General features: G+C 37.4%; 1 protein-coding gene across 8 annotated transcripts in view; it reads right to left on the bottom strand.

Annotated features, from left to right (window-relative positions):
• Positions 1–20,172, bottom strand: part of kug (FAT atypical cadherin kugelei) — a 488,225-nt gene that overhangs the window by 4,710 nt on the left and 463,343 nt on the right. For all 8 annotated transcript variants that reach the window (XM_087353699.1, XM_087353698.1, XM_087353702.1 and 5 more), the window contains 14 exons: positions 19,810–19,986; positions 18,684–18,923; positions 15,188–15,574; positions 14,465–14,679; positions 13,551–13,688; positions 12,705–12,848; positions 12,232–12,483; positions 11,059–11,902; positions 10,447–10,793; positions 8,487–9,307; positions 7,118–7,421; positions 1,759–2,092; positions 896–1,039; positions 1–159 (listed from right to left, as the gene is read on the bottom strand). In XM_087353699.1, the coding sequence (XP_087209825.1) occupies positions 1–159; positions 896–1,039; positions 1,759–2,092; positions 7,118–7,421; positions 8,487–9,307; positions 10,447–10,793; positions 11,059–11,902; positions 12,232–12,483; positions 12,705–12,848; positions 13,551–13,688; positions 14,465–14,679; positions 15,188–15,574; positions 18,684–18,923; positions 19,810–19,986 (4,506 nt within the window). The remainder of the gene's footprint in view (positions 160–895; positions 1,040–1,758; positions 2,093–7,117; positions 7,422–8,486; positions 9,308–10,446; positions 10,794–11,058; positions 11,903–12,231; positions 12,484–12,704; positions 12,849–13,550; positions 13,689–14,464; positions 14,680–15,187; positions 15,575–18,683; positions 18,924–19,809; positions 19,987–20,172) is intronic.

The following is a 20,172-nucleotide window of genomic DNA, read 5'->3' as shown; positions in this document are numbered from 1 at the left end:
CTGGTGGAATTGTCATATTGCCCTGATGTGTGTTGGATTCATTACTTTCATTACTGTGGAAACTTGAAGAGTCAGGCACCTCACTGCCTGGCACTTCGGTGATGTTTGGGAGGGGGTTCTGACTGCGATTCACCCAGTCTGAACAGTCCCAGTGGTAACCTGAAATTTTACCACAACACTGAATACATAAACACAGGTAACTGATTCTCGAATGACTGATCAGTTACATCACAATTAAGGTATACATTGCCCATTGCCTGAGACATATTTAATATACCAACATTTAAAGCGAGTTCAATTCCTAGCTTCAGGTGATCAATTGTTATAAAACAAAGATTCCTCTACAGAAATATCCTGGCTGAACACCCTCCTGATATGTACGGAGTAAAAAGTAATTCTAATACTATTAAAGAACTCACAACATAAAAATTACTTTAGAAAGTATGTTTTTATATGCCATGGAGACGCTTGGGGGGGAGAGGAGGTACAGCTCCTACTCATTCTGACCTCAGCACTAGATGGGGGTAAGTGGTCAGCATCACGCCCAGTAAAGGACCCCAGTACCCACTGGATAGGAGGCTGGGTGGGCCCCAGAACCAGTCTGGATGCAGAGGCTAAAGAAAAAATCCTCTGCCCCAGTCAGGAATCAAACCTCAGTCGTCCAGACCATAGCCAGTCACTATACTGACTGAGCTATGCTGGCTCATAGAAAGTATGGCAGAGTCAAAATAAATTCAGCTACATAAGACATACATGTTACATTAGTTACATGAGCTAGTATTCTGAAATACTTGCACACACATGCTTTTAAGTACTGACATTTACAATTATTCACAACAACCAAGCTTCAACTCAAATTAAAATGGATGCCCATCACCAACTGCACAACACTTACCTCCTACAAGATGAGGATCATCATCCAAAGAACTGGTGGAGGTAACCGAAGTTCCCCCTCCCTGCTGAGTCCCTCGACCTATTTTTCCAGTTGGTAGGATCATTCCTCTTGATGACAAATCTGTAACCACTGGACGCTTCAAGTCTGAAACAGTGTAAGGTCCCTGATTTCTCAAAAACATTTACAGTGTTTCTGTGGTCATGTAAGTAAATTAATAATGCCTTAAAAGTATTTTGTACATCTCTTTAACCAGAATCTCTCATTCTACCTACAAATGAAAGGGGGCATTTAATGATAAAGATGGTAGAAGGAAGAGAAGACAGAAACAGCAGAATAGTAAACTGAAGTCACATTAATGAAAGTAATTAACGCACAGAAGAGACTTCAATTAAGCACATAAGGTGAAGGAAATGTCGTAAGCCAAGAATCCTTGTTTTCTTTCTTAATGGTCTTACTTTTTTCTGTGTATGTTTGTAAATTTTGGTCTGCATTCCTGTAACATGAAGCACAGATTGCATGACTATCTGCAGAACGTATTAGTGCCAGGTTAACACTGACCAGGCTTGTTCTAAAATGTGAAAAAGAAGCATTTTCCAGTGATAAACCATGGACATACACACAGATTTATTTATGCAAATATAAACATGTAACATACATGAATACATTACATTTATATTGATCGACTTACCTTAACATATGAATGAAGTACTGAAGAAAATAATAACAGCATACTAAGCATTGAAAACCAATGATTATTAAAGAAAAAAATTCAAAAAACTTAAGATAATAACAAAGTTACGATTAGCATAAGCAGTAGTACTATATATATTTAAGCTCAAGCAGGTGGGGCACATGTCACTTACCATTCTTGATCTTATTGGAGTCGGAATAGGTACCCATGTGATTGAGGTCAGTAGTGTTGTCAGCCCAGGAAGGTTTGTGAATGCTGTCCGAATCGCTGGTGGCCGAGGCGGGAGGCGGTAAGGATGAAGGAGCAGGTAACACAACGGGAGGACTTCGATTCAAGTTACGAAGGTAGTCAGGGGGGACATTCTCAAGCTCGTCGCCTGCCGAGCCATAGCTCCGCAAAGTATCCAGATTGTTGAGTACAGCTGCAGCCGAATGGCTGTATGGGGTGGGCTCGTTGTTGGAGCTAGGGGTGTAGGAAGCAGGGCGGGGCGGGCACTGGGGAGGAACCTGCAAACAAAACAGACAAAACAACACTGAGAGAGAAAAACCAAACACAAATTATAAGAAGAATAGAACAATAATAAATTGCAATCAGCAAGAAAGGAAGAAAATTACAAGTTCACAGAAATTATATCATGCCATAATTTTCAAGATGGTGGAGAGAGCAATAATAAGTAATGAATATTTAATTCCACATTTTACAAATTACATTTACTTACCATTTACTTGTCATAAAAATTTCAAAATTTTGATTCTTTTTCTCCTCTTTAACACTTAAGTAAAACATAAGCTGAATTACGTAAAAGCTTTTTCCTGCCTTTTCAATTTTTAGCAAGGCAAAAGAATTAAAGTTGAATAAGGGGAATGTTGGAACAGCAGTACAGCTTTCCCGTTACTTTCATGTAAGTTTCACATTTTTCAATTTTAACAAATGATCATCACAAACTGTGTATAGTTATATTTGAACAAGTGTAATTAATATATGGAAATTCAATATCACTTTTTGTTATCATATAAAATTTAAAGTCATAAATCCTTGTGCATCTGCCACTCTTTGCTGAGGAGAGAACAGAGTCACAAAATGTGGACTCCACAAACATGGATGTCTAATTTAATGTCGGCACGACGAGTGGTTAGACTACTCGGCTACCCTGACTGAGGTTTTCTGTGCTTTCCTCAGTTGTAAGGCGAATGCCAGGGTATAACTTAATAGGGGCACGGCCCGCCACCCTCCCCCCCGATCATGGAGGTCATCAGCTGAAGTGATCTTCCCCCCATGCCGCAGAGGCCTTCAGCCGAAATGGCCCCTCCCTCTCTGGGTTCATACCCCAGAGACCCAACCAACCAAATTCCTTTGGACAACTTGCCTGACGGGATAACCTCCCATCAGCAGCAACAGATCCCAGTTTGAATGGTCGAGGCTCCCGCAACGACGAAACCCCGTTAGCGTTAGCAAAATTTCCGTTCTTATATTAAGACCGTTTACCATTTCTAGCAATGCGCCTTGTGCGCAGGAATGGTTTCACCTAGGTAGGGACGATGCTTGCGCTTGCGCAGGCCTCCGCCCTCAGTTAGCTTTTTTTGGTTGGTTTGGTTGGTGGTTGGAAAGGGAGAGTGTTGAAGAGTGGTTGGAAAGGGAGTGTGGAAAGAACAGAGCTGTGAATTGGGCGTAAGAGAAGTGTGCGTGAGAGCCGAGAGAGTGGAGCCAACGAGAGGTCTGGTGTGGCGCTGAGAAAGGACGGGTCGGCTACATGTGAGGCACCGGGTACATGGACCGTGGCGGCCGACGAGCCAGCATGTGTCCAGTGGGGTGCTACGGGCCGACGCTGAGTATGGACAGGTCAGCTGCGTGAGCGAGCATCGGGTACGTGGACCGTGGCGGCCGAGGAGCCAGCGTGTGTCCAGTGGGGTGCTACGGGCCGATGTGTAAACGAAGTGTGTGAAGAGCGCTGAACTCGAGGGACCAGATAGACTCGGAGGACAGAGTGTGTGTGTGTGTGTACAGAGAACAGAGACACAAAGTGTGTTGTTGTTGTAGAGAGTTGACTGTAAGTGCAGACCTCTGTAACTGACCATTTCTGACACCAGTGTAACGTGGGACGGTATAAGACCTTGATTGTCAACCCTTGATATATTCTGGTTCTGACGTGGTGAAGAAGAAAGGCACTGTAAAGCAACAGACTGGATAAGCTGATGTTGCAGGTATAACTAAAGGAATTCAGACATTAAAAATCCCAAATAGGGCAGGTTGTGGGACTAAAGGAAGAAAAACTGTAGTAGAAACCAACTATTTATCATTGGACTTGTCAACGCTTCGGAACAAAATTGCAATTCATTATGATGTGGAATTTAAACCTTCACCATTTCCAAAAAGACTTTTGAGACGTGCAATGGAAGAATTTAGGCGGAGAAACTTTCCTGATCGATATCCAGCTTTTGATGGGAGGAAAAACTTGTACAGTACTCGAGAGCTGCCAGAGAAAACTGATAGTTTCATGGTGTATGATCAAGAATCTGTTAGGGTTAAACAGTGTGAGATTACTATTAAATACACATCTCAAGTTAATTTGGGATCCCTCTCTACATATATGAGCAGTGAAAGTACACTGGAAATCCCACAGAAAGCTATTCAGGCTGTGGATGTTGTCCTGCGCAATGCACCATCTTTGCATGGGTTTGTGCAAGTTGGACGCTCATTCTATACTCCTCCAAGAGGTAGAATTTTGAAACTCGGTGATGGACTAGAAATGTGGTATGGAGTGTTCCAAAGTGCCACTTTGGGCTGGAAGCCATTTGTGAACATTGATGGACACATAAAGGTTTTCCATCACCACAAAATGTTGTGGATGCCATTTATGAAATCTGCAGACCTCAAGATGACAGTGAATTGAACTACAATCAGAGGGAGGATTTCAAGAGCTATATCCGTGACTTAAAGGTTGATTACATGATCCCTAACAATCCAACCAGCAAGCAAATAAATCAGGGTTGACAATCAGGGTAGCAATGCCACCCCACGTTACATTACAATTTCAAATTACATAAATACAAGTATAATGTGAATTATGTCTCTTCAGATTCTGCATTTTCAGACCTATTATCCACTATGGAGAAAAGTAAGGTTCACATATCGTTACACTCTTTAACAAATTTCCCCTGTTTAATTACCTGGAATACTTTGGATCTTAAATATTGTACAAAGAATCAGAATATGAACCTATATAATTATATACAATTTATGATATGCCAACTAGGAATAACAAATTGTATGAATTGCTCTCACTACCTTGGAATAAATCAGACAGCGCTGCTATTTTGCTCCAACTAATGAAATAAATGTAAATGAAAAAAAGTATGAAAACATGCAGCATAGCAAAACAGAAAAACAATATTACAAGAATCTTAGCATAAGACAATCAGAACCACCTCTAAATCACTAAACATTTCAGCACATATAAAATTTTACTGACACTGTTCCCAATATATATATATATATATATATGTTTGGCAATATCAAATCAACATTGCCTAAGCAATATTAATGCTTAGATTGTGTTACTTCTAGAACAAGCACAGAATATTTTTCAAGTTATGAGCTGAAAATCTACCTTTATACAAACTGGACAAATACTCACAAATACTGCATTTGATCTTACAGAAAATATAAAGCAAAGTGTGTTGCTTTAAGGGTTAGCTTTCCTTTTACTAAAACAGTTATAGTAATAAACCTCCTGTCGGCATTCATTGTCTGTAAATTTCTGACAGTGGTGTAACACAATGTCATTTATGGTCATCTGCCTAATAATTCCTTATGACTTGTGCTTACAAGTCCACCAGAATACCAACATTAACATGAGAACCTAAAATCTCATGTAACAATGTGTATGGCCAATCTTTTGCACTTTTCACACTATCTAGATACACAATAAACTAGGATTCTTTTATCTTATTCTGTCACCTGATGAAGGAATTACAGCCAGTGACCAAAACATAATATAGTGGTTAAAATCTTGGATCATACACATTGTTACATGAGATCAGTCATAAACACCATGACGGACTGTTTACCATAAGAAAATTTCTGTAGAAATCGACCTAAAGTTAAAAGTTCACACTAAACCAGATCATCCATTCCCATTGCAAATGGAATGGAATCAGTAAGATGGAAAATACTGAAACGTCCTATTTCCACTATTGATGTCACTTTATGTTCTTTACATCCCCAAACCACTGAAGAAGGCAAAGAGTGTCGTGGATGTGCATAACTGGTGTTAATGAATTTTACTATAAGATATTCAGATTTGGTGACTATATACATGAACTTTGTGTGACTGCATCAATCAAATCTCTAGTAATAACCCCTGTGAAGGTTTCCATTGAACTTCTTTTATATGTATTTGTTTAAATCTTGTCAGTCAAATCACAATAAAATTCTTATTAAATATTACCAAAATTAACATTTAAATATTTAAAATGATGTTCTCTATCGATTTTTTCCTCAGTTTTATTTTGTATTGTTACTTGCAAGTTTATATGAGCTTCTAGAAGTTCACTGTGAATACCATAAGAGGATTTTTAAACACGACTTTACAATATTATTATTGTTTCTTACTGTTTGCTCTAAATATTACTAACAGGTGGTTAAAACATAATCCAAAAATTTTCATCATAGTATGTCAATAAATCACCTTACCTGTTTCATATCAGGCAGTCTTCTTGAGGTACTCTCCCCCCCGACATGCACACAATTATCACATCCCACAATATAAATGCATAGAAATGACATACTGATCTACATTGTTTATAAAGAACAAACAAAAATTACAAGTCAAGTTTGAATTTCCCTCAGAAAACTAGAAGGCAGTAAGATTTTAAGAATATGAACTGTACTGTACTAGCTCAGGATAGGGACCAACAAATAATTTTGTAGCGACTCATGAAAATTCATGTTTCATAATAATATTTTTTTTAAAAAGCTCAATTATTACTGTCTCCTCATGTAAGATTTTTAATTAGCTTTACAATGAACAGATTCATATCTGCGATAAGTTAACACCATAACCAATCATGTATGCAAAATAACAAAGTATACTTTTAGGAAATATATGTACACCATTGGAGAATGTTTCACATGACTTCCTAGATTTTTACATCATTCTGAACAAGAAACAAAGTAGTATGGTGTGAAGCACCAATATCAAGAAAAATCACTCTTTAAGTTTTACTTAAAATTCAGTACATTAACATTAAAACCATCCGTACACAGCATGCATATAAAAACCAACATGATCTACCACGCACGCACACACAGACATTTATGTTAACTGGAACCAAGTCCACAAATTACAGTAAAGTATGTGTGTGCATGTGTTTATAATGTTAATAAAATATTTATAAATACCTAATTTTTCATGCACTCAGTCTACTGCATTATCACTCATTCATACAGGCTGATATCACAACTGTTCATAAACTCTAATTCTAACAAGAAGGTAGTTAACAAAAATAAGGTTCTTTGTGATAGATCCTTACCTGACTGACTTCCAAATTGCTCAACTTGGAACCACGCTTGAACTCATTGTCGTTTGGGCGTGCAGAGTTCAGCTTGATATCCTTTCGGGTTTCATTGTTGATATTGTTGGCTCTTTCACGTGAGCGTTTCACTCGGAAACGACGATACATTACAAACAGGAAGACCAAAAGACACAGGATGATGACAGCTCCTATGATGCCAATCACCTCTTCCCACGTTACATTGTATATGCTGGATGTGATGGATGTGGAATGCAGTGGATTTGAGCAGTGAAGCCCTGTTACATTAGGTGGGCATATACACCTGCAAACGAAAGAGAGAATATTTACAAAATCATTTCTATTTTGCTGTGGACAGATTCAAAAATTAATTACCTTCCCAAAGACATAAACAGCATTTCACTGACAAACTGATTGACTAGCTAAGTTACTAACTGAATGACCTGCAAACATTACGACTAAGAAATTCAAACCATTAACACACATGTGCACCACCAGATCAAATTTTGAGCACTTCACTCCAATCCAAACATATTTCTGCAATACCAATTTTAATATTTTTTTCCCATCTCAATCTTGGCCCTTTCACAAGAAATCACGTACCAAGAAATTATTCTACACAACTTCTGTACCATTTACAGCACTAGTACCCAACGCGGTGCCCGTGGGCACCATGCGCCCGCCAAGGCTTTTTTTGGGTGCCAGCGTAGGTATGGAAAGAGGTTTATACTGAATAATGAAGGCCGTTCTACCACGAACATTATAAAATCAAAGCGCAGATCTCGACTTACTGAATCCCATCTTGACGATTGTTTGCGAGCAGCAACATCATCCTACACTCTCAAATTTGAAAATCTGGCCGATGAAATGCAGCGCCAAACATCGCACTAACTTCCCACTTGAGTAACAATAATTGTACTCATAAAAGTACGTATTTTGGTTTGATTGGTTTCTTGTATCATTAAACGTCGTGTTGTTTTGTGGATTATTTGGTGTCCATATCTTATTTGTCCAGAGAAAAGAAAATTTGGCTTTGTTAATTGGTTGGTGCCCGCCACGATCTCATAAACTCTCAAATGTGCCCGTAGGCACAAAAAGGTTGGAGACCACTGTTAGCATTACATGCCCTGCTCTTTGCTCCAACCTTGACTTATCTACACTGCAAACAGATGATTTAAACAAACACTGCAAAAATAAAGGTATGTATGAGTCAAAGTTGCTTGTTATGCAAGTTTCTCCAATAAACAGATTCCTAAAAGTTTGGCTTCAAACAACCAACATAAAGTGGAAACATCTTAAAGAGTAAAATAACGCACAGTATACCAACAACTACAGAGTATGGAGACATGAAAGAATTGTGTGTACATACCGATAGCTGCCAGGTTCGTTGATGCAGGTACCACCATTAACACATGGAGAAGCTTCACATTCATTCATATCCACAGCACACAGCTCTCCAGCAAAACCTCGACATTTGCAGATAGGCCCAACATCACCTTCTTCACAGACTCCACCATGACGACAAGGATTGGGACTACAGTAACGTCCATACTCACACCGTTTTCCCACTAGTCGAGGCGGACATTCACAAGAGAAATCACCACTTGCTGCTCGGCATCTTCCTCCATACAGACAAGGTGATGACGCACATGGATCAGAGTCCTTCTCGCAAACAGTCCCAGAAAATCGAGAATGACAATGACAATCAAATGAATCACCACCAATATCAGTACAAGTTCCGCCATTCAAACAAGGCTGTGAACCACATACACCAGGTGGGATGAGTGCCACTGTGGGATCACAACTGAATTCCACGTTGGCAAAGCGACGCAACACCGCAACACTACTTGCACCACTCATGTGTAATGGCACTGATACTCTTGCAACACGAACGTCATCCATACAACCACGAAAACCTCGCTGAACATCCTCAAAGCCCAATATAGTTGGGTGTTGTCGAACTTCAGCACCCAGGTAGAGGTCATCTGACTGAAGGTTCAATACATCATTTACTCCAGGAGCAGAGCCATGTGCTACATGTTTGCCATCTACAGTAACACTAGCTGTATTGCTCTCCCGCTCCAGGCGCACCTCATGCCACTGGCCATCACTCACATACACGCTGCTCACACGCACCATCCCTTCGCCACTGCCCAAATCAAACCGGTACTGCACCACACCATTTACGACCTGTAACAACAAATTCAGCTTTGTATAACCAATTTCTTTGAAATCTTGCTTTTCCCTATTCCCAAAATTAAAATTAAACAGTAAATCTTATGGACCACTACCTTAAAAAAAATTAAAAAGAAATTTAAAAGAAAGGAAAACATGGACAAGTATCCACACCCTATGTAGGAGACATTTTCTACACTGGACCACTAGAATAAGCTTATTTGAAACTTATGAGCCCTAAAGAGTAATGAAGAAAGGGAAGCCCTAATAAAGAGCAAATAATATAAGCCACAGACCATTACAGTGCAGTCGGGACACGAACACTGATAAACAACATATAACACATCAACAAAGGGGTTCAGCTTGTAAGATTTGAGGTTTTCACAGCGGTGAGTATGAAGAATATTCATCGCCCTGATGACGGAGGCAGTATGACCTGAAATGTTGGTCAACATCGACCAGACTGCACAGCGCAACAACCCAGAAGACAGAAATCTCCGGGGTTCAGCTTCTTTGAAGATAAGGAATTCTGTGCCAAAGGTCTAACAGTCTAACATTCAAATACAGACAGTCCCACTGCTGCTGCTTCACAGTTGCCCCATCTCAGAAATGTATTTCTTCAGCATTGCCATGGCAGGCATCAGTCAGAAAGGTCAAAAAGACAATAACTTCTGCAGGGATTACCCAAAACAGCAGCAGTAGTAGTGCCCTCAACATTAGTGGCCACGGAAAAATCTCAAATGTCTATAAAAATCATGAATGACAAATACCTCTGGACAATGCATATTAATATTTTGGTCTCCGTCCACCCAGAATCGGATGGCAATGATAGATAACTTACGCTCAACTTTAAAGTGAGAATACTTGTATATTCAAATTTCATTAAATACCTAGCTTTATTCTTGCTTTTACATTGCTATTGGGCACACCTCTGTGCGACTTGGATTCAATCATACATAACTAGATGGCTTACGTAGCCCGAAGGTTCATCAACAATTATCATACATGCGAAGAGAAAATGCATAATACTCAGTGGTATGAAAATGTTTTCCTTTCCATGTAAGTGACAATTTTGTAAACCATGTTCTTCATAATTTAGGTATTATTCTTTGAGTAACCACATTCCACATATTTAACACAAAAAGCATTATTACCTCTAGGATATTATAGTCAAATTTCCCGGCAGCATACATGAGATTTCCTGTGGGTTGCATGGTGCGTATCCGTAACGACAAACTCAGTTGATCTTCAAGTGTCTTCTTCACAAGTGACTTGTCAACCCGATACTGAGCATAACTTTTGCCAGTGAAGGACACTGGATTACGCGGTATGTAGCATGATTGATCATGACACTTAGAAATGTCAAAGTCACAAGTACTCCCCGCAAATCCTTCCGGACACTGACAGGAATAGCCTTGGACTGAAGCATCAGGTATACAGACTTTAAATACTGGACAAGGTTGGCGGGCACACTCATTCACAATGATCTCGCACCGTTCTCCTGAAACAAAATAATGTCACCTTTAAACTGAACTTTGAAACTACACTGTATCAAAACATAATCACACACATTCTACAATCTGTGACAGAAAACAAATATTTACATTTTTCATGGCCAGTAAAAGGCGATAATATTCAGGATTCATATATTTTACAAATACATAACTTTCTCAGTAATGAACACCATCCAACAAAATGAGTGTTTCACTATGACAACTTTCTTCTTTTGTCAGTGCAATACAAACAAAATGGATACAGCAGCTTACCTGCATACCCCTCTTTACAGTCACACAATATTTGATGCTGATGCCGTGGCGATACAAAGCTGGTCACATCTGTAGCAATAGGTGTAGCAGCAACTGAAGTGTCAAGTACAATATGATCTCTACATTCGCCATTTGTACAGTATTTAGCAGTACACTTATCACGAACTATCTCTTCTACAATAAGTCCAGTTGATTGCTCCAAAGCCTCCAGATGTTGCGTCAGAGCTTTACGAATGGCATCAGCTGAATGAAAACTTAAACTTGGTGCCATTGGCTGCTGAGGCTTTCTCACTGCAAACAGTACGTCCAGATCACGGCTTGCCACTTGTCGCTTGGATCTTACTTTCCCCATTGAAAGTCCACTTGGCTGGACACTGATAATGACTACATCTTTCGCACGTGCCCCAAGGGCATTCCTCACAGTCCTAATGAAGCCCTTACGATGACTAAGGACAAACTCTGAAGGGCTAACATCTCTAAAACGTACAATGACTGCATGTTGCAGCATTTCTTCTGATACTAGTTCCACTGAAACTTTAATGATGCTGTGGGATGTAAACTTTCCATCTGAGACAGTCACATTTATACGATATTCACCAACATCCAATCGAGGTAGAGCAACAAGGGTGCCATCAGTTCGATCGATTTCAAACAGTTCAGATGCTGGGTTCAGCACTACAGCACTAGCTGCTGTGTCAGCCAGCCCAAATGTCAGTGTGTCATACTGATCCTGATCAGATGCATGAATCTTTCCTACGATGCCCCCAGGAAATTCATCCAAGTATGAGTTCACAGAAATCTCTAAAGGTGTTACCACTGGTGGATACTGTGATTCTTCAATTACCTGGAAACAAACAGAGCAAATCTTAATCAATAAAGGGACCACTTAGTACACTCATACAAATTGTTTATTAATGTTATTAAACCTCCCAGTATCAGCCTGTAGAAATGCATGCAATACACTAAAAACAGCAATTATTTATGAGATCAGAGGTTTTCTTACTGGCAAAAATTTGAATCGTGGTCTTCTGGGTTGTGATGCTATGTAGTATCATACGATGGTTACTAATATTTCAGAGGCATCATAACCCAGAAAACTATAATCCACTGTGACACTATATCATTGCAGTATTCCAGGTGCACAAAGTACAGCAATTTAAATTCAGTGATTACCTTGACAACTACATATGTATCAGAGTACAGAGGAGGTGTTCCATTGTCAAACACTCGGACGTGTAACAGGTAGTTTTCCTTGAACTTGTGGTTGAATCTCATTGCTGTTCGTAAAATTCCATCTTGTTCCAGTCGGAATGCACCACCCTCATTGCCTGAACGGATATCAAATGTATATGGGGCAGCATTTGGAGCAGTGTCAGCATCTGTTACTAGGAACTTAAGTACTGTGTAGCCCAAAGGTTTGTCTTCCTGTAAAATGGACAACAGAAGGATGTCATAGCACCACCACTGAAGAGAGTCATGAGCAATATTAATGAAACCAAATATCTAACAAGAAAAAGATAAATAACAAGTAACAACTTAAAGAAAAATTACAAAATGTTACTGACTGTAACACTAGTTTAGTTCTCGCAGTTCTAGTAGAAATTCCCTTTATATTTTGAATCTAGAAGATGCCACCGTTTACTCACCTGAACAATGGCAGTGTAGTTAGACTGAGAGAAAAGAGGAGGATTATCATTGGCATCTGATATCTCAATATTGACCATTACAAAACTGAACAGCACAGGAATGCCACTGTCACGAGCATGGAGTTCCAACACATAGCTTGAGACCTGTTACAAAATTACACATCAGTTAGATTTCTGGAAGAGTACTCTTACAGAACAACACAAATAAATGTATTTCAGATGAATGTAAAGGGTATCCACTTTCGGTTTTAATAGCTTCAGACTAAAATAATATGCAGCTGTGTCTGTTGTGTCAATAATAACTGACATGGATGACATGTAAGTTAAAAATTTTACAATTAATTTTTTTAAGCATTATGACAATTATACATATATCAAACCCATAAATAATTACTAATAATTCAGTGTTTAAGAACAGTTTAGATTTTAAACTTTATGTAAGTTCCAAGTTCAGTTCATTTTTATGAAACACTTGTACAGCTGAAAACATAAATGTATTACCTTTTGCAGTTCTTCTACTTCCCAACTGACCATCAAAGCAAAACTTATTACTTGGTACAATAAGGAACATACCACATGTGTAATTATCCTGCTGAACTTCATCCACCATTAATTTTTTTCTGTGTAAAATTTCATGGTTCAGCAGAGGGCCAAGTTTCAGACTAGCTATACCACCAGCATACCAAACAAAATTGGAGTTTATCCTTCAACTGTTCACTTGGAAACAGAAGAAGAACCAACTTCCAAAACATCAACATAAAAACACTGACACAGTGGATGAAGTTCAACAGAACAACTACATACATGGGTCACATCATTAGAAATCTTTAAACCTAAGAAAGATACCATTTCTCGATCCAGATTTCCAGCAACTGCAATGTAGCCAGTTTTCTCATCAATAGAGAACTGTTTATGTCTGTCTCCTCTTGCAATAGAATAGGACACTTTCCCATTAACATCACTATCAAGGTCATGTGCCAATACCTGAAATTCATAATGTAACTTAACCCTTTGCCAATATAATTTACTTCATGGTATCAAACCAGCAAATTGTACTATGTTCTAGTATGTTGGTGCAAGACAGAGTTAATTCATATAGGAATTAAAGATATGTAATTGAGGGGGAGCTGTAAATGCTTTAAATGTGTTCTTGAATCTTAAAAGTCTACCTAAAATCTGAATAATAAAAAGTCTAACAATCACAAACATTACTATGGTCACTGAATGCCTAACGAGGAAAATTATTACTACTGTCCACAACACTTAATCTGCTAAGAAAAACCATTTTTATGTACCACATTTTAATAAACATAAAAATTCATGAAAATACACATGTATATGAACATAAATCAAAAACCAGCAATCGGAGAAGAAAGTTACCACTATAGAGAAAACAAACCATCACAAACTGTCACTGAACATCACAGGTCAGTGGTTAGCACACCAGCTTTGGATTTGGGAGGACCCTAGTTCAAATCTTGCATGGAGACCAGCTATCTTGCCTTAGGTTTTTCATGCTTTCCTCAGTCCTCCCAGGCAAATGTCAGGGTAGTTTCTTAAATAATGCCACGAACATTTCCTTCTACACCCTTTTCATCTCATTATTCACTAATCAGTCTTTAATTCAACACTACATAATCTGAGCTATTAACATTGCAGTTAAATAAATAACATAAAATAAATCAGCATACTTCTTTTATGAGTTATAAAACAGAAAAAAGCGTAAGTCAGCCACGAACAAATATGGTTTTATAAATTACCTGCAGAATCTTATCTCCTGCCTGTGCATCCTCCCTGATACGAGCACTGTATGATGCCTGGTTGAAGATGGGGGCATTATCATTACTATCTATAACTGAAATATTGACAGTAGCATGATTGCTCAAAGGAGGAGTCCCTCCATCAACAGCTTGGATTGTTAGGAAATAGTCTTTAGCGCGTTCATAGTCCAACTGTTCTGCTATGCTTATTACACCTGGAACAGAAAATAATTGCTTATTATTGCTCAACATGTATCACATCATAACTAAATCTTTAATGGCAAATTCTCTGTTTCAAAAACAAAATCCATAAGATATTTGAATGAAGCAACATTAACAAATCTGAAAGGAATGTATTCTGAATTAAAGGAATAATTGGGCAAAGTAACTACACTAAAAAATGCACAAAATAATTCTGACAGAAAAATGCCACTGAAAGAAAAAATATCGGAGGATTGTCTTCCTACTAACAGTAATACAATATATTACATATTTTTGTGTAATATTTTCATTGCCAGTTGAACAAAGGGTAAGTATAAAATTCTTTAAACATTTCCATCTTTAAACTTTTGGCACATGCACTGTAGGGGGTCAATCAATCTCTATTCCAAAGCATTAATTTATACTTAACTTCACTGCATGTTCTTTACAAGTATTATGTCAATACAATTATGTACAATTAATAAGTCCAAACACTTTAACGAAAAGTACATTTATATGTACCTGACTTAGGATGAACCTGGAATTTCTTGTGTTCATTCCCACCAACAATAGAATATGTGACTTCTGCATTGACACCAGTATCCTTAGATGTAGCCAAAACTCTGACCACTTCTGTTCCAACTGCATCTATCTCAGGCACAACGGCATAATAGTACTTGGATGCAAACTCAGGTGGGTTATCATTAATATCTAACACAAGCACTGTGAGAGCAGCTGTCTGAAACAACTGTGGTGTCCCCTGATCCATTGCTTGTACTGTGAGGTTATATGCAGCACGCGTCTCACGATCCAGAGGTTTGGCCAATGTCACAATACCACTGTCTGGTGCTATCTTGAAGTGACCATCAGCCGAGTCCACAAACGAATACTTGATCTTGCGATTGATACCTGAAAGTAATACACAATTTAAGTAAAATTTAGACTTAGCTATAAAGTTTTGGGCTTCAGTCATCCATACATATATACACCTATAAAACATATATAAATTAACTGGTAACATGCCATAACAGTATCAGTTTAAGAAACATGCCATGATATAGATGCAGAAAACCTCCAGCTAGAGTCTATAATAGGTTTCCAAGAAACTGGCCATGAAGTTCAACCAATTTATACACACAAATTAAAGTATCTAAACATGGACCATTAATGCAGCTCACCGTCTGTACTACATAACCACATATGTGCATATATGAACATAAGTAAATGATTTATTTAACATTCTGAGTTTTGACATAATGTAAAAAATATTACAAAATAAATTAATGAACTGTATAAACATATACATTCCCAAGGAGAACAGATTAACATATTTCTTACAACTATGCACTGAACACCTAAACAACCTACATACAATAGAAACATCTTAGGGCAAAGAAGAGAAACAGAGTATGATAATACAAATAGACCTTTACAGTGAAAAAAGTTCTATAAAAACAGTACTAAGTAAAGGTTGCCTGTGAACGCAGTGTTTCTGTTTTTGCCTTTCTTAATCAATAACAGAATAAAGCTTTCTGTCATCTGGGTTGTTGCGCTGTGTAGTCTGGTCAATGTTTACCAACGTTTCAGAGGTCATACTGCCTCCGTCATCAGGGCGATGATGACGGAGGCAGTATGACCTCTGAAACGTTGGTTAACATCGACCAGACTACACAGCGCAACAACCCAGAAGACAGAAAGCTTCATACTCACCGCTGTGAAAACCTCAAATCTTAAATAACAGAATATGTTGCACCATAATTTAAGAGGGAAAGTTGCTCACATATGCTGAAAATGTTTCAAATTGTATGACTACACAATATAACAACATATGCAGCATATGCATGTTCCTCTAATATAACAGTGCTACACATGTAACACTGCTTATATTGTTTCTTCACACAAGCAAACAACAGCAAAAAATTAAAGCCTGTTTCTGTAACTTATAACAACTGAACAATGTCATAACCACAACATGCATCTACAATGTCCAAATAAATTTTAAGACACTAACCTGACATTGAACTGTTCATCACAGATTTTTATTTAGTGCTGTGTTACTTGATTTTTTAAGTAATATCACTCACAGTGGCACATGACATTGACAGACATACTTATTTATAGAAGTTAAATTGTGCAAACAGACAACAGACAACACTCATAATTCATTTGAAAATAAAAAATATCGATTAAAGTGGTTTAATATAAAAATTAGAGGAATTCAGTCAAGGCAGAGCACTTTCTAGAAGAAGGGCTTGCAAAAATACAAAAATGAAAAACAGAAATGTCAGTAAAAAAGAATGGGGAAATGTGTACTCCAATGGTGTACACATACTTTGCAAATGCATTCTTTGTAAATATGCTTCCCTTTCGGTCTTCATGTTCTTATTCTAGATACAAATTTTTCCTATTTTCTATTATGGCAGAAATGAGAGCTAGATTTTTGTAATTTACAGCAACAGGCAAATCAATTGACAAAAAAAGGCTTATCAGCAATAAACAAACACTTTGTCCTTTCCTTGTCGTATTTCTTTAAATACCTTAGACCCAAGACATGAGGAATACATACACTTTTAGAGTTTCCAATTTACAAATGACAAAAGAAATATTCTCATTATCTTATTTAAGAAAGTACATCCATCTTGTGCTGCATGTTTCTAACAGCAGTACCTCAAAAAGTGGCATATTTGTCAGCGAGTGTTGCAAATAAAAACAATAAATCTTTTGTGAGGTCTGTATTTCATGAAATAAACCAAGATTTTGTACACTGACCCATTTTTACAACATCAATAAAGTCTCGGTTGATCTTCATATAAATCATGGGCTGTACTGGATCAACATGTCGAAAATAAAATTTCCCTTACCATTTTTTGTGCAGTCCCAAACAGTCCATTTTTCTGGTAATGAGTCACATGAATGGATGTGCATTATAAGTTAATTTTATGCACTTCATGCAAAGACAAAAATTAGCTTACAAGAAATATTAAATATTTTCAGAGTTTGAAAAGAATCATAACAATTTTGAGAGATGTCTCCATATAAAATAGTAGTAGTAGAATAACAACGTAAAAGAATAATAATATGGAGAAGTCATACATCGACTAGAAATCAGATGCAAATTAAAAGGAGAAAAATGCAACAACCTTAGAAAAAGTGTTATACATTTACTGCTATCCTCCATCTCATATGCCATAATTAGAATGATGGAATAATGACTACATTTTTCTTTTTATAGCAAAGAATTAGTATCTTGTCCATCAAAACATAAAAGCTGGATCATATTTTTCTTGATTTTATGTTTACACTGCACAATTATATTCAGATCAACTGAATATGTGATGGAAAGTCTTGGAAAGTAGCTGACAAAAACTACATTATATAACATTTATTTTTGTCTCTTCATGAACATATATTCCTTTTAAACTACACCGACAGAGAGAAAGAAGACATTTTTTCCTTGCGCCCCTGATGTTTCAGGAAAATTCTGAACCCATAAACATTACAAATATTTTAATATGGCTCTGAATGCAACATATGGGTAATAAATACCCACAACTTTTAACTAAGTTTATACACTTGACAGGAATCAGAAAGAAAATGGGTAAGGCACCTAAATAAATTAATACTGCAATTAAAATATTAACCATATCAAAGAATGGGTATTCAAGCTACTATAGTGAAAAAAACAAAAAAAAACATTAAAACTCTATTCTCTTCTCTGCATGTCCAGAGTTTGGAGTTTTTGAAATTTAGAAGCCCTTTTTCATTATTGCTCTGTCTATGATTTAATTATTCAGACAATTAGACATAACTGACCAATGAAAGAATAACAAATTATGACATGATCAGCTTACCTACATCACGGTCGGTGGCATGGACTTTGGTAATCAAGCTCCCAACCTGGACAGCTTCAGGCAGTATGAATAGAAATGAAGGTGTGAGGAGTATCTAACATCACAATATAATTCCCTATATTGATCATGATATAAAAATATGCATTAGAACAAATACACTAACTTACCAATGTCACGGTCAGTGGCATGGACTTTAGTAACAAGGCTGCCAACCTGGACATCTTCAGGTAAGGTAGCACTGTAAGAGTCAAGAGTGAAGCGTGGGGCATTATCATTCAGATCTGAGATAAGAAGTTCAAGCTGAGAGGAACACTCCCACCCTGGCTTGTCACGATCTTGGACATGTGCTGTCAGTTGAAATTTAGACTGCTGCTCACGATCCAATGGATGCACGGTCTTCAGGTGCCCTGAAAAAAAGGAAAGAAAGAAAAGGAAAAAAAACAGTTAATATGTATCGTCAAAAGAGAGATTTACCAATATTTCTATCACAAGTGGAGTAAATCCAGGGTTCTCAATCCATGGCCAGTGGCAATTTTAAAAGGCCTTCTTTTTCAGTTAAGAATCAACTCATAACTCTGTATAAAAAATACTACAAGCAAAAATATAACAGATGTAAGGCAGTTGACTTGGACTCAGTCACAACTACATCAAAATCTTAAAAAAAAACACTGTGGTGAGATTAAGTCAAACAAAAGCCACAAAGCTACTATTTAAGGATACCCCATATTCTTGACAGCTTTAAAATTTTCAAAATGACACACCTTAGAAGTAAACTTTTCTCCTGAACATATTATAATTATATCACTATTACAATGACAGAGAGAATAAAGAATAATGCCAAATGCATAATCAGAAGGAACAGATGCAATGAAACAAAGAGTACTTTAAATTGGGAGCAAATATTTTCTTAATGTGTTCAATGTTTATATCTGTTGACAAAAATCTACTGTAAAACTATTCATACCAGACAAAGTCAGAAACTATTTTTCTTTGTATTTCATTGAATGTTCATTATACTGAAAAACTTTTCAATTGAAATTGCAGACCTCCTGTCATATATCAGATTTTTATCAGCCAGGCAGTTCAGTCACAATAGAGACTATGCCATGTGCCGGAAAAACAGGGTTAAATTCCAGGCAAGAGCAAGATATTTTTCTTTTAACTACTGTATCATTTTCTGTATATTTTCCAGTGTTAAACAAAACTATTACTGGAGTGGACTCTGCTCTCACATGCCATTGAGTTTTCTGTTTGTTCACTAACTATAAACACATTTTGTAAAAGCTTATATACCTGCAGCCTTGTCAAGAGCAAAATGATCAGCTCCTTCCCCAGTGAGATAAAAACGAAGGTTTGCATTGGGCTCTTCATCAATATCTGTTGCAAGGACAGAAAGCACGTAACTGCCTGGATGAATGCCTTCAGACAAAACTTTTCGGTATCTGTACCGTAGGCAGTAAGGAGGGTTGTCTGTAAGAAAATTGCATTCAATGTAATCATAATTTGATTCTGTCAGCTGTTGATAACAGATAATCCTCTGAATTTTTGGTTGTTTACCAATAACTTACTCATTCACAGGCTCGATATACAAAAAATCCAACTTTCCTAACAAATTCCAAACTAGATCATGTCCTGTGACAGTCCAGTCCACATCCA

This window comes from Zootermopsis nevadensis, unplaced genomic scaffold (assembly GCF_977971745.1).
Source record: "Zootermopsis nevadensis isolate Lab colony 2312 unplaced genomic scaffold, Znev_1.0 Znev_ptg000022l, whole genome shotgun sequence".
Taxonomy (NCBI): domain Eukaryota; kingdom Metazoa; phylum Arthropoda; class Insecta; order Blattodea; family Termopsidae; genus Zootermopsis; species Zootermopsis nevadensis.
The sequence above is the reverse complement of the archived record's forward strand: the minus strand, read 5'-3'. Positions and strand labels throughout refer to the sequence as shown.